The 14,228-nt window shown below is 41.0% G+C and overlaps 1 protein-coding gene across 2 annotated transcripts in view; it reads right to left on the bottom strand.

The window, feature by feature from the left end:
• tyw1 (tRNA-yW synthesizing protein 1 homolog) overlaps positions 1 to 14,228 on the bottom strand; it is a 71,858-nt gene that overhangs the window by 18,116 nt on the left and 39,514 nt on the right. For both annotated transcript variants that reach the window (XM_084559355.1, XM_084559356.1), the window contains 2 exons: positions 9,542 to 9,677; positions 4,992 to 5,102 (listed from right to left, as the gene is read on the bottom strand). In XM_084559355.1, coding sequence (XP_084415481.1) covers positions 4,992 to 5,102; positions 9,542 to 9,677 — 247 coding nt within the window. The remainder of the gene's footprint in view (positions 1 to 4,991; positions 5,103 to 9,541; positions 9,678 to 14,228) is intronic.

The following is a 14,228-nucleotide window of genomic DNA, read 5'->3' as shown; positions in this document are numbered from 1 at the left end:
TTTTCATAAGAAATTTCTGGGTTGCTCATAAAATGTTATGTAAAAGGATAGTTCAATAAATGGAAACATCTTCATAATGTACTTGTTCTTCTTCGCACTAAAACAAAGGAAAATGTCTGGAGTTGTCATTAGTTATAGGTCATTATGCTATTATGTTACTGGTCCGGCCCGCTTGAGATCAAATTGGGGTGTATTTGGCCCCAGACCTAAAAGGAGATTGACACCTCTGGTCCAAGTGGATGTCCAGATGTGTATATGAACACACATAATTAAAGTTGGCTGCTTGTGAGGCCTCTGTGAACCTGGCTACAACCTGCAAATCATTAGCAGAAGACCACCGCCGTGCACTTGGCTCAGACAGCTTGGAAGCAGAAGCTTGAACGTCAGACTGGAGACCGGAGGCACCCTAAGTATTGTCAGTAAGCCTCTGCTCTTAACCAACACGTGTCACCGAACCGCTTCCTGAATGAGACGGATTATAAACTTGCCTGTTTTTTTTCATCTATTCTGATCCTAAAACTACAGCAAGACATGCTATAGAGTTACTTTAACTAACTGCTGGCCAGTTCATTATAGAAACTCCCTTCAATGGGGTTTAGCTCCATTAGACAGTCACAGAACTGGGCCCTAAAAGCCTCAGTTAAGGGTTACAGATGTCATGCATGAGACTGAATCATGTTTGTCTTGTGGATGCATGCTTCTCCAGGCTTTTAACATAACCCCAGCTCGATTCTTTGTACACACAAGATGCACTAAGGGGGGCCGATGACGGTGGGAGGAGTTGGAGCTTGTTAATTTTAACATGGGAGCATGCAGCCAGGAAGGCAAGTCTCCTCAAAAGACAAAACACTTCATTAGGACAAAATGCAAAAACAAAACAAAAAAAAAACAAACCAGCATGTCCTCAAATACCCAACAATCACATACACATACACATCCTCGCTGCCTGGCTGCCCTTCAGAAAGTTCTGTTTGGTTTCCCCCGAGCTTCCACTCTCCTCATTACAGCGACGCCTTACCTCGTTATTTTGAGGAAAAAACTTGCACAATGCCGAGTTGTGATTTTGCATTTGTATAAACGTAAAATGAATGTAGTCAGTCTGCACTGTAACAAACTGCTTGATAATATATATACACCAATCAGGCATAACATTATGACCACCTTCCTAATATTGAGCAGGTCTCCCTTGTGCCTCCAAAACAGTTGGGACTCATCAGAGAATGGACATGGGCCTTCTGAGGGTGTCCTGTGGTGTCTGGCAACACAGTGTTGTTAGTGAGGGGGCCTTTGAGGGGAGGGGCCTCTGTGGATCATCCCACAGATACTTGATCAGTTTGGGATCTAGTGAATTTGGAGGCCAGGTCAACACCTTGTGCTGTTCTTCATTTTTTCTTTTTTTATTTGTTCCTAAAGTGTTTTTGTGTGTGTGTCTGTGTCAGGCTGCATCCTGCTGGGGATGGCTGCTGCCATCAAGGAGTGTCATTGCTATGGGGAGGGGGTGCCTGGTAAAATCCACATGAATACAAAAAGGTCCAAAAGTTTGCCAGCATAACACTGAATTGTCACAAGATGGTCAATGTTATTTACTTCTCCCGTCATAATGTTGTGGCTGATCAATGTTTATGATTGTTTAGTTTGTGTGCCTAAAACGTATCCATGCAAATGTAAGCGGTGCAATCCATCATTTTTATTTTTTCATTACAGAAAACACAAACTCTTATTTAATAAATTTGTCATCTGATCTTTCAGCTGTGTGAATCTAAATGTCCAGCTGACAGTGATAGAACTAAATCAATAGGCTGCTCGAGGCAACAGCTCTCAATTTCAGTCACTTTCGATCTTGTATGCGCTTGAACATTTTTTTCAACTTAATAAACTGGCTCTAAAAACCAATACTCATGTCTGTGGTGGGCTCGTATCAGAAACTTGATCCAAAAATCAGAAGAACAGAACAAAAAAAGGTTGAGGACAGTGAGGCTGGGTGCTACTGTTTCATTTATTTTTACACTAATCTGTATCTGAGATCTGGAGCTAATGTTGACTGATGGTATCAGCCACACCAAAGTATTGCTTAGTATCCTCCCTAACCCACATTTACAATGTCTTTGAGTAAGGCACTTAACTCCCAAATGCTCTTGTCTGCTGTCGGCTGACGGATAAGTCTGTGCTTGCACGGGGCAGTTCCCATGTGTGATTTAGTGTAATTGGGAGCCGGCTGCAGCTGAAAAAGACCACTCACTTCAGCAAACGTAGCCCGGATAAATGAAGGTTAAACAAAGGAAGGGCTGCAATAGCAGAGAACAGTGGGATCCCAACGGAGTTTGTCCAGTGGTGGAACTCTGTTGTCAAGCAGAAATAAGAAGTGCTGCGAACTCCGAATGAGAGGATGTGGGGAGGGATTTCCATGTGGGGCTATCTGCGTGGAAAGAGGTAGCGCATGAATGCTAACCTTTGTGGGACAAGTGTAATGGGACACACCAGGAAACATAATAGGTCTGGATGCATGTGTTTATGTAAGGAGATCCCTGCTGTGAGCGTTAAATAGAATACAACTGAATTTTAACTTTGGTTCACTTCAAAGATCAGGGCTCGTCTATATATCGCTGCTATCTGAAGTGAAGACAACTAATTGCACTGGGTTAGTTTGTATCTCTGAACCTCCTCAGCTAACCGTTCCCTTAGTGTGTTTTTATTGATCCAAAACAATCAATTTGTAAATTGCTCAGATGGAGAAGCAGCTGAAAATACAGAGCCAGGGTAGCTCGGTTGGTAGAGCACCAGACTTTTTAATCTAGGGTTACTCTAGGGTTCAGGACCCTATTCAGGCGCTACAAGTTTTACACATGAACTAATGGAGAGGATCCTATGGTTGGGATAGGAGCTACTCTACAGCGACCTTGGGTACTATGAAAGGCGCTATATAAGTCCAAGCTATTATTATTATTATTATTACTGGAATGTTGTGGGTTCACAGCAACAGAATTTAAATACCCCACTTCAAAATCAAACGTATAAGATGTACTTAGATGTACTGGGGTCGGTTGTGGCTCAGTAGAGCGTTGTGTCCACGAACCGTAGGGTTACCGTTTCGACCAACAGAACGTGCCACATGCCGAAGTAACACTAAACCCACTGGGGTAGATGTGTGTGGGGTAGATGTGTGTGTGGCTGTAAAGCGTTTTGAGTAGCAATAAGTAGAAAGGCTATCCAAAAACAAGGCCATTTACCATCACCAAATACGTTACTACCAAGCGGACCAATCACAGCTCTTGGGGTCTGCGTTGCTATAGCGCGTAGTTACATTTTGGGGGAGGTGCGTACCATACCATTAAGGACTTGACATGGATAGGAAAAATGAAATGAGTGCAGCAGCCGCCTCACAAAGAGGCAAATATTGCCCATTATTATCAGTTGCGAAATCACTGCACACTACATACGCTTAAATTAGATTATTGTGTTTTTGGAGAATCACGTTTAAGCAACGTGGGAACTGACTAATAAGGGGAAAGTAATAATAAAAATTAATATAACATGGGGTAAACAGTGGGCTGATGCAGGAGGGTGAAGCAGTAAACTAAGGGAGTGAAAAGTACAAGATGATGGAGAATAAGGAATTTCAATAATTAGTGATTCATGTGTATTTAATTAGATTGCATTGAACTGAACTGAATCTATCTTACACCTACATTTCTTTTTACTAGTCTTCTTCATGTGCAGCTGAGCTCCTGTAACCAAGCAATTTCCCTTGTGGGTCAATAAAGTCTATCTGAGTCTAAGTCTAAGTAACAGACCCAATGGAAGAAGGGTGGCAGACAAAACCTGCCACTCTGTGACCAAAAGATATCATCAGAAACTACCTCAACCAGTAAATAAAGAGGAGCTGAACCTTAAAACCTTTTAAAAAAAATCCTACTGTATTGTGCATTTCTACATTCTTCTGAAAAACCATTTACAGGCATTTAATCTCCAACCAGTAGTAGAACCAGACCTTTTTCTTGTGCTGCTGCCACTATTACTACCAGGATCATATCTTGATGTGACGCACCGAATAACGACCACAGACTCAGGCACATTTGTCACTATGACAACCACAGCTCAGGCTGCCACCAGGTGCCCACTCCCACACTATTAATACCATGCCCGCCAAATGACCAGGAGAAGGTCATGTGGACCCAGCACTCCAGTGAATTATCCCACTTATATGGGGACATGGACGAATGTGTATAGAAATCAGACACTTTAGAAGTTGACATAATGCAGTACCACATGGGTACAGTACTGTATTTATGGACATAGATGTTGGTTACATACAGTAAATCCAGGATGTTGTGTGTTGTGGAAAGAAGAAACTGTAGATATATGTAAGTAATGTCTTTTGAATCTGTGTTTTCCTTTACACCTTCACCTTAAGACGGCGTAGAAAGGCAAGTTTGCCCAGTCTCTCAAACTACAGGTAGCTCATGGAAAACTCTCACCCTGACATTTTGTCACGTACAGTCTAGTCTAGAGTCTAGTTTGCTCATTTAATGACAAAGTCAATAATTCATACAAACACTGATTCACTGGCACACTATCTGGACCCCAGGTTCTTAAATAATAAAAACCATCGAAGCTAAAGCCTTTTTAGCACTCAGTAGGAAGAATCAAGATGTTTCATATGATCTTAACTTATGCACTTCCTTCAGATGGTTTTCTTTCTTTAGTTTGGGGTTGCTGAATTACTGCAACAGAAATAGTTTCAAATTAAACTCGCTTTTTTATTCCACTTGTTTCTTTGCAGCTGGGAATACAGCTATGCAAAAATACCACTGCTCTTACATAATATCACAACTAAAGACGGTGTACATGATGTATTTATGTAGTAGAAGGTACCATGGTCTAAGGTTTCCTCTCAAAGGAATTACCTCTGCGTGAGACAGCGTTGCTGGTCCATTTGCTTCGGGATAACTCATTAATGAGGAAAGATAACATAAAATGACACTGAATCCTACCTTGACCTCAATGAAGTCTGGCTGGCCCAAAGCAATGAGCTCCGAGTAGGCCTGCATCTCCTCCACATTCCAGGCCTTCACCAGCGTCAGTCGGTACACCGTCCTCTGCCTCTGAATGGACAAACGGGGATTGATGCAAGATGTCAAACAGTGAAAGCATACTCCTCTTTTTAAATAACCACTGTAAAACCATTCATATGCGCTGTATAAATCCAAAAGAGTACATATCACAAGGGTGAATTTATAAGACCTATAGCAACTAGTGTTCAACAGCTTGGTGCTCAACAAATAAATTCTGTGACGCGCTCAGATTTTATTAGGTAACCTCTATTCAAGCAAAAGGTTTATCTTTAAAAAAATGTCAAGAGGCCACTGCTTTTTTTTTTTTTATAAACCAAAAGTGGATGAGTTGCCTTCACACTTGTAAAACTGACCTTTTTAACCGCTGAACATGCAAGCAAACATCTGCTGACAAAGCATTCAGTACAATCAAACTCTACAATTGCTGCACTTCTCTTAATGGTTTTGTTTTTTTTGAAATTGTTGACCATGACGGTTTGTCCTCGCTAACATCTGTTCTGTACAACGGCTCACAGATGGTCTCCATGCCACTTACATTTCGTCTGAATTATAAAAGAGCGGTTAGTTGGTAGTGTGCATGTTTAACGCCGTGTACTGCAACAGAACGGGGACAGAGTAGGAATTTTTCATGGAATTCTATTTCACTACTCTGTGTACTACAAGTAGAACAAGATACAGGAGCTTTGAATCACTGTAAGCTTGAGCTTTTTGGCGAACACCAAACACTGCAGTATAACACTGGTGGCAGCATCATGCTCTTATATACATGAAAACTTATATTGACCATGATTTCATGTACAAAAGCAACATACTTATTCTAGCCATTGTGTATCCAACAGATCTACACAGACGCCGACATTACAGGACACTAGACTACAGTGTTTTTATTTTCTCTATACACTTTCGCAACCATCAGCAGATTTTGAATGTTTTTTGTTACCTACTTTGTGCAATGTGCTGCTGTAGCAGCAAAATAATAAACCTAAATAAACACAATTAAATTACTGAATTGGATATACACTATAAACATATAACAGTACAGATTTGGATTGAGATGAAGGATGAGAAAATGAGAAAACCTGACCAACACTTCAACTTTTCCCAAGTTAATAAAAGCACTAAAAAAGACCATGCTCACAGTTCAGTGGTGTAGTTTCAGACTATTGTTGCCGGATTACTGACAATATAATGAGAGAAGGAACAGAGGAGGTGAAAGAAAGGGACTGGTAAGGACAGGTGACATGACAAATGGTTTATACTAAGGAACAAGTAATTGACAACGGGGGAAGAGAGTGCACCCTGTCCCCTCATTTCCTCCCTCTCTCCCTCTCGCACTGGAAGGTTATCTGCAACACTAGGGCCTTTCAGCCCAGTAGGGAAGGGGATAATTGGCCAGTGGAAGCGGGGAGGTGAGGTATTTGAAACTGCCTCTATTCCAGATCCGACACTGATTCACAACTCTATCAATCCCCACAGCAGTGGCAGGGAGACCAGGTGGAGGAGACGAGGAGGAGGGGAGGAGGACAAGGACTGTCCAACAGAGAACAGAAGTGGGTAAGCGCTCCGGAAGGATGGAGGTAGAGACCACCGTGAAATGAAGACTTAGGAATATGGAGCTGAGAGAGAAGGGAGGCAGAGATGGTTTATATTTAGAAGCCCGTAGACAAACTATACTATCACAGTCACATACACACATACAAACATACTACAGGTTCATTCATCATGATCATATGATTATATGATGCTAAATAATCCTGTTTGAGGGCATACACACTCATGTTTGGTCCAAACACTTAAGGGTTTGTTATGCAAATGTTAGCTTGAGGATGAAATATTCAAAGCTATTTAATTGCATGGATATGTCAAAGACCAAACCACAGCCCCTTTCCCACAAAAGCATCAAATGAAAACACTACAATTTAAATTATCACTCTTCAAAACGTCACACTTTCAGAAATTGATTTTGGAGAAACAGCTAAAGTTTAAGCATATTATAGTTGTTGACATTTAATAATACAGAGTTTGCAAATTTAGTGTCATCCTCAGTGTGTCTGACATTTGGTATGCGCACGAAGACGCTGAGCCAGCCCTTTTTTCTTTTTTTGACACCTTCAATAGTTATTCTGTAGATTGATGGCTCCTCTGTCCACTGTCAGACTGTGAACTGCAGTGTTCAGAATAATGAGATTGGCGTGAGTAAGCAGTAAATGCGCCAGCGGGTCCAGGATGACCAGGAAATGACACCCATCTGGCCTGAGGTAGATTCACCTTCAGTCATTGAGATGTTTTAGATGTTTTGGGGAGGTATGCAAGTAGTTCAGTGTCACAGTGCTAACTGCACGGAGGTTAACATTTACTGAGGGGAAATTACTTTGCAAACCCCAGCAGTTATCTCACATTAACATTTTAATGTTGGCGTGTGGTGAATGGATATCTACACCCATCAGGCAGAACATTATGACCACCTTCCTCATATTGTGTAGGTATCCCTTGTGCCTCCAAACCAGTTGTGATTCATCAGAGAATGGACATGGGCCTTCTGAGGGTGTCCTGTGGTGTCTGGCAACAGAATCTTGTTAGCTGGGGGGGGCTTTGAGGGGAGGGGCCTCTGTGGATCATCCCACAGATACTTGATCAGTTTGGAATCTAGTGAATTTGGAGGCCAGGTCAACACCTTGTGCTTGTGCAAAAGTTTCCCAGCAGGACACTGAATTGTCACAAGACGGTCAGTGGTATTTACTTCTTCTGTCAGTGGTCATAATGTTGTGGCTGATTGGTGTAGATGCACATAATGATCTATCGCTAGTTATATGTCCTTGTAATCTGAGTGGTAATGAATGTGTCCGTTAAACAAGAGGAAGCACAGCGCTCACTTAAAAGCTCAGTCTGAGACACTTCAGAGCTCACGTCTCACTCAAGGTCGTCTGGTGGTCTGCCAAATGCACCATTTTTTCCTGGTTTTGGCTTTTTACAAAAAAAACACCACCACAGAGAAGCGTTTCAAACTGGCGGCCTGGAGGCTGAACACAAGTTGTGATAATGGACTTTCCCTCTTCTCACAAATGACGATGATGGGGACTCTGAGGCTTTTAAACTGCCGCAAGTGTACCTGTGGACAAAGATCAATGACCTACGAGTACACCTTTGCAAAGTTTTAAAGAAATAAATGGAAAAAAATAAAACTTTCTCTACTTGAGAAGAATGTTAAAGGCTTCAAGAGCTCAGTCATTTCACCATCATCGCATGGGAACTGGCAAAGAGAATGGACACCTCAGTCTGTGGTTTCTGGGAGGACTCAATCAAGGCTGAGAGTGAGTAAGACATAAGAAGCCTCTTTTGTGTTGTTTAGTTAATATTTATGAGCAAGGTGAGACAGAAGCAAATAAAATTAGCCAACAGTAAAAATGTTTAATATGATTCAAACATTATGCATCAGACATTCCAGCAATCTCGGGATGCAGAGAAAAGAGGAAGCACCTCAACTTCAAATGTCCAATGTTTTGTCCGAACCTCATACTATGTCTATATCTTGAATAAGAAGCCGTGGTGGTAAAAAAGCATCCCTCATCTTCTTATCAACAACTATACAGAACACGATCCCTTCAAACAAGGCCAGTGCATCAGCCTGAACGTTTCTCTGTGAAATAAGGGAACACGAAATCCTGAAAACCTCCAGACCATCGGTGAGAAAAGAGGACGCTTCTCATTCTTGTCCTGGAAACTTTCTTACTTTTTTGCCAGGTCGCTAACATCACACACCAGGCCTTCTATCGTAATGTCTACACAAAGTTATCATTCTGTTGAGTTGAGATACTTAATAAATATCTAAATATGTGTCTGTGCTTGCAGTCTCTCGTTTCTTGATACAGCTTCTCTAACTACTCGTGACATTCGTCTCAGTTTGAAGAACAGCAAACGACGCATCTGAGAGAGAATGATGAGTATATGCATTCCTGCGCCACCTTTGATTGGCAGAAAACTCCCAGGATGCCTCGCGGCTCCTCAGCTGATTAAACAGACGTGCTGTCAGAAGTGTCCCGGTGCTCAATAATTTATTTTATCTAGCTCTATCTAGCTCATCAACTGACAGCGGTCATGTGACCAAACGTATGTGCCAGGCTGAATTTATAGATTTTTATTTATTTATTTTTTTTAAACTTCGTGTCAACACACAGGTACAAACACTGTGATGATGAGAACGGGCAAACACGCGTCATAAAATCAATAAGTCATTTCTATGGGAGAATTAGGTCTATAGGCCTGCGACAGACTGGTGACCTCTCCAGGGTGTACTCCGCCTCCTTCCCAGTGACAGCTGGGATAGGCTGCAGCCCCCTCACATAACACTTCAGGCATAAATGTAAAGCTTAGGCGTTTTCTAACTGTACAGTTTTTATTTTTTTAATCAAGGAACATTTAAATGAGAAGTCACACAACCGCAGAGCAAATTAGCTCACAGAGAAACTTACCTTCTCTCCGAGAGCCCTGAGGCTGTCCAAGAAGCGGGGCCAGAAGTCCTTGAAAAGCGGCCGGTCAATCTTCTTAAGACTGTCCTTGGTGCTGGCGTCCACGCTAACATACAACTGGGTAACTGGCACCAAACTCCTGCAAAATGTGAGAAAACATGGAGGAGAAACATGAATAAGGATGATCTAGACTGATGTGAAAAAATATTGATGGAGAGGGTTGTTCAAAATTTAGTTGCCGAGTATAATATATGTACATAACATACATTTTTTTATTTTTTAAAGACAGAGTTTCCTTGAGTATCATCAAACCTTTAAATCCCCCTAAAGTGTATTTCTGAGTGCACCTTCAGTTTGGGAAAACATCCGGGTTGAATTTAGATTCTGCAGCTCAGCTTGACCCCGTGTACGTTTCTTTTGCAATACTGAGTCAATAACACATACAGCATGCAGCGACATTAAAACAATCCATGTACTGGCGCTAAAGGAAACAGATATGGTGGATAGATGATGGAAAAACGAGGCGAGGAAGAAGGAAAAAAAAATAAAGAGAGCGTCTTATCAATATTAAACAAGGAGAGACATTAACTTAATAGTGTGAAGCTGCACTGAGGTAAAGGCTGTAAGAGAGCAGGACTCAGCAGACACGCAATAAGACAAGTGTAAAAGATTAACACAGACTGTATATCATAGATTGTATATAAATATGGACGGCATGTCCCCACTTCTTGGCTTAGTTGTTCAGCCATCCATCTTTATACAGTCTATGACCTGAATCAAGAAGACCACTACATTTCCCAAATGACTTCAGATGGGAGCCGTGCAATTATGTAAAGATGCAAAACTAACCAATTAGCCAAATGAGCAACGACATGGAGGATCATGGAGTTTAGCGGTTTTCTTGAAGGACACTCACTACCAGGAGGAAGGTTTTTAATTCTAGCGGAGGTAGTAAAAAATGACCCCTTATCAAAACTGTACTGGAATAGAGACTCAATGAAATGCAACAACTCATATCCGACCAGGTGGTTCTGGCAGACGGATAAAATGGCTGATGATGGCTGGTGTCCTTGCCTTCAACTTGCTCGATGAGTCATGAGTAAGCCTCGGACAGCCTGGTGTAGTTAGTAAATATATTGCATGTGTCAGCGTACTGTATGTTTTGACTGCTTGCAAGTGGACAGAGTGACATCTCAGGGACACGGAGCACACCGGAAACCATCTGAGCATCTGGAATTTAATGTTTATTTCAAACTGTGAGAACATTAAATTTGAAAATTCATTTTCGAACCTTTGCAGCAGATAACACTGTTAATAATAGGACTGATGTCTACTATAACATGCTGTCTTATGTGGTCTGTGCATGGCCATGTTGCCTTGGAAACGCTTGTGCCACTTCTTCTAAGACAGTGTACATTTGGAGAAAAAATAAAACTTAAAAGAAATGTCAGAAAGATGTACAGTGTCGGTGCCGTGCTGACACAGAGCTGAGCAGAAGCAGCAGGGTTCAGAATAATGACACTCTGAGGTCACTCCAGTGTGTTTCCTCCTCAGAAACAAACAGACATGCTGATGCTTGCATCTGAGGTGCAAAGGCAGATGTAGGTGAATTGTGAATTGAATTGTAGGAGGACAAAAAGCCAACTGAGGTCGTATTGTCTCATGAATTTTTTACACAGTTACTGTACTGTAAGTGTATACGGGCACGTCTGAGAACTTGACATGTGGTGAAGCTTCTATGGAGAGAGCTGTGTCTCAATATGCCTGGTCCCTCTCTCTAACTCCAAGGAGTTTGATCTGGTTGAGTTATTCAACTGTAGAAAGGTATTAATTGTTGCTTCTGGCTTTTAACTGTTGATTGTCTCTGTCATTTGTCTGCACATCAGGATGAACTCAGTGTAGACTGGCGGTAAGTTCCTTCTGCTGATGAATAAACAAACTCAGAGGCCTCTCATCTCTTAAAAACTAAATCATTTAGGTAGAAAATGTGAAAACACAATCATGGTTCTAGTTTACTGATCTGGTTGTTGATTTTCCTGAATCTACAACAGAGAGCAAAGTTAGCGTGACCCACACATTGATAGGAAATCAGACTGGACCAGAACTGTACTTCCTGTCACTTAGTTCATTCAGATTTTAAAAGGAGAACATTTGATTTAATGATGAACTGGAAATAATTATTTGAAGTGTCTAATATATCAGTTGGTGTTGTTTTATTGTTTTTAGTTTATTTTTTAGCTTTGTTTTACTACTGTACTTGTTTTCCGGTGTGTTGTTTTAAATCGTTGTTTAATCTGTTGTAAAGCACCTTGGTTCACCTATCGGTCGATGTAAGGTGCTATATAAATAAAGTACATTTACATTTACATTTGCAGGAGGAAGAGGAGGAGACTCCATGAGGAAGAGGAGAGAGTGGAGGTTTCCCTCTTCATCCTGGAGGCTCCTGTTAAAGAGAGTGATATCCTGTTTCTGTCAGATGTGTTTTATATCTGTCTTGAGTTAAATATCCACCCTTGATCTAGTAGCTGTCACATTTCTGCCATAACATCCTGACTTCTCTAGACATCTGAAGGTGTTCAAAATCCTTTAAGTCCTGTAGGTTGAGAGGTGGAGCCTCCATGGGTCAGACTAGTTTGTCCAGGACGTCCCACAGATGCCAGACTGAACTGAGATCTGGTTGAATCTGGAGTCAATACCTTGAACTCATTCCTGAAGCAGGGAGCATCATCGTGCTGAAAGAGGCCATCAGGGAATCCTGTCCCCATGAAAGGGTGGACATGGTCTGCAGCGATGCTGAGGTAGGAGCTAAGAGTCAAAGGAACATGAATGAAAGAACCCAAGGTCTCCCAGCAGAACATGGACCAAACATCACACTGACTCCACCGGCTGGTCTTCTTCACACCACACTGGCCAGCCTTAGCACCACACCTGCATCAGTGATCCATGACCCTGTCTCTGGTTCTTCTTCTGACCCAGTAGTCTAGTCATCACAGACTTGTTTTTTAAAATGAGATTACACACTAAAACCCACAGAGTTAAAAACAGACCCAGCAGTGATTTACTTTACGAATACTTTATTTTAATTTTGACTCAGAAATATTTTTAGATCATTGTTGATGCTTTTTACTGCTAAAATATCTTTCTTTATATTCGTCGCCATGGCTACTCTCTACTCCCATGATATTCAACCATGAGTTGTGCTGAATGAGCTCAAACTGGAGCAGATTTGACCTGATGAGTTTTAGTGGCTGTGACATTATTGATATTGGACCACTGATAAAACCTGTTAATAAATCTAAACGTCTCAGATCACATCCATTTACATCCACTGACCTGAAGTTGAGCTGCAGCGGCAACAGCCTTAGCGTGGTGCTCCAGACGTGTTTGTCCTGAGCCACAAACTGTACTTCATCATGAGGGATCACAGGCCAGTCGATCCCTCCAGTGAATTCTAGCTAGCTAATAGTATTTAGTGAACGCAGACATACAACTAGAAGTTCTCTAATCTAATGACCTGTCTTTAGAGGAAAAACCAAACCTACAAAAGACAAAACTTTATTTATTGTCACTGCACACATGAGCATTCTTGACAAAGGCCTCGGTCCAATCCTTTGGTTTTATTACATTTAACCACAGGTTTTTCTTTTTGACTCGGGCTGGCCGCTGGTATAAAATAAAATTCAGTTTGGAGCTATTAACCTTACTCCTCTGATTCTGGCTCCTGACAACACATCAAGATGACATGTTGATAACTGTAGCCTCATATTCTGTTCTGTGGTTCTATGGTTCATGCCTCCAGCTAACCACCGTGACGTAGCCGTGACGTAGGACATAAAAGAGTACATTGTGTAATACAACTGAGCCATGCAAGCATCTTTAGTGTCTGTGCAAAGGTTTTTAATTTGATAAAAAGAAAAACTAAACCCCCAAAACAACACAATCTTTTCTACAAGAAAAAGTAGAAATTTAGTTCAACTGTTGATTTGACAAAAAAAAAGAAGAGACAAGGACGAACTCAAATGTTAATATTTTTTTTTTGATGTTTTATTTTTAAATTGAATAAAATGAAATACCATCTAAAATGAGGGACAAACCGGATTATCCGGGGAAAACCCTCCGCACCAAAGTAGACAACACACATAAATAACATTTGACTTCCTCCTTGTGGAGGAACCCAAATGTTATTGTTTTGTTTATGTTTTATATTTAAATTGAATAAAAGGAAATAAAATGAAAAATGAGGGAACAAACCGGATTACCCGGAGAAAACCCTCCGCACCAAAGAAGACAACATCACATAAATAACATTTGAGTTCCTTCAAGGAGGAACTCAAATGTTATTTATGTGATTTTTTTTTTTTTTTTATGGAATAAAAGGAAATAAAATGAAAAAGGAGGGAACAAACCGGATCACCTGGGGAAAACCCTCCACACCAAAGAAGACAACAGCACATAAATAACATTTGAGTTCCTCCTTGAGGAGGAACTCAAATGTTATTTTTGTGATGTTTTTTTTTTTTTTTAACAGAATAAAAGGAAATAAAACATAATAAAATGAAATAAAACAGAATAAAAGGAAATAAAATGAAAAATGAGGGAACAAACCGGATTACCCGGGGAAAACACACAACACACACACAACAAAGTAGACAGCAGCACAAGCTGACAAAAGCTGAGGACAGGGAATCAA

The sequence above is a fragment of the Chelon labrosus genome (assembly GCF_963514085.1).
Source record: "Chelon labrosus genome assembly, chromosome: 13".
NCBI lineage: Eukaryota > Metazoa > Chordata > Actinopteri > Mugiliformes > Mugilidae > Chelon > Chelon labrosus.
The sequence above is the reverse complement of the archived record's forward strand: the minus strand, read 5'-3'. Positions and strand labels throughout refer to the sequence as shown.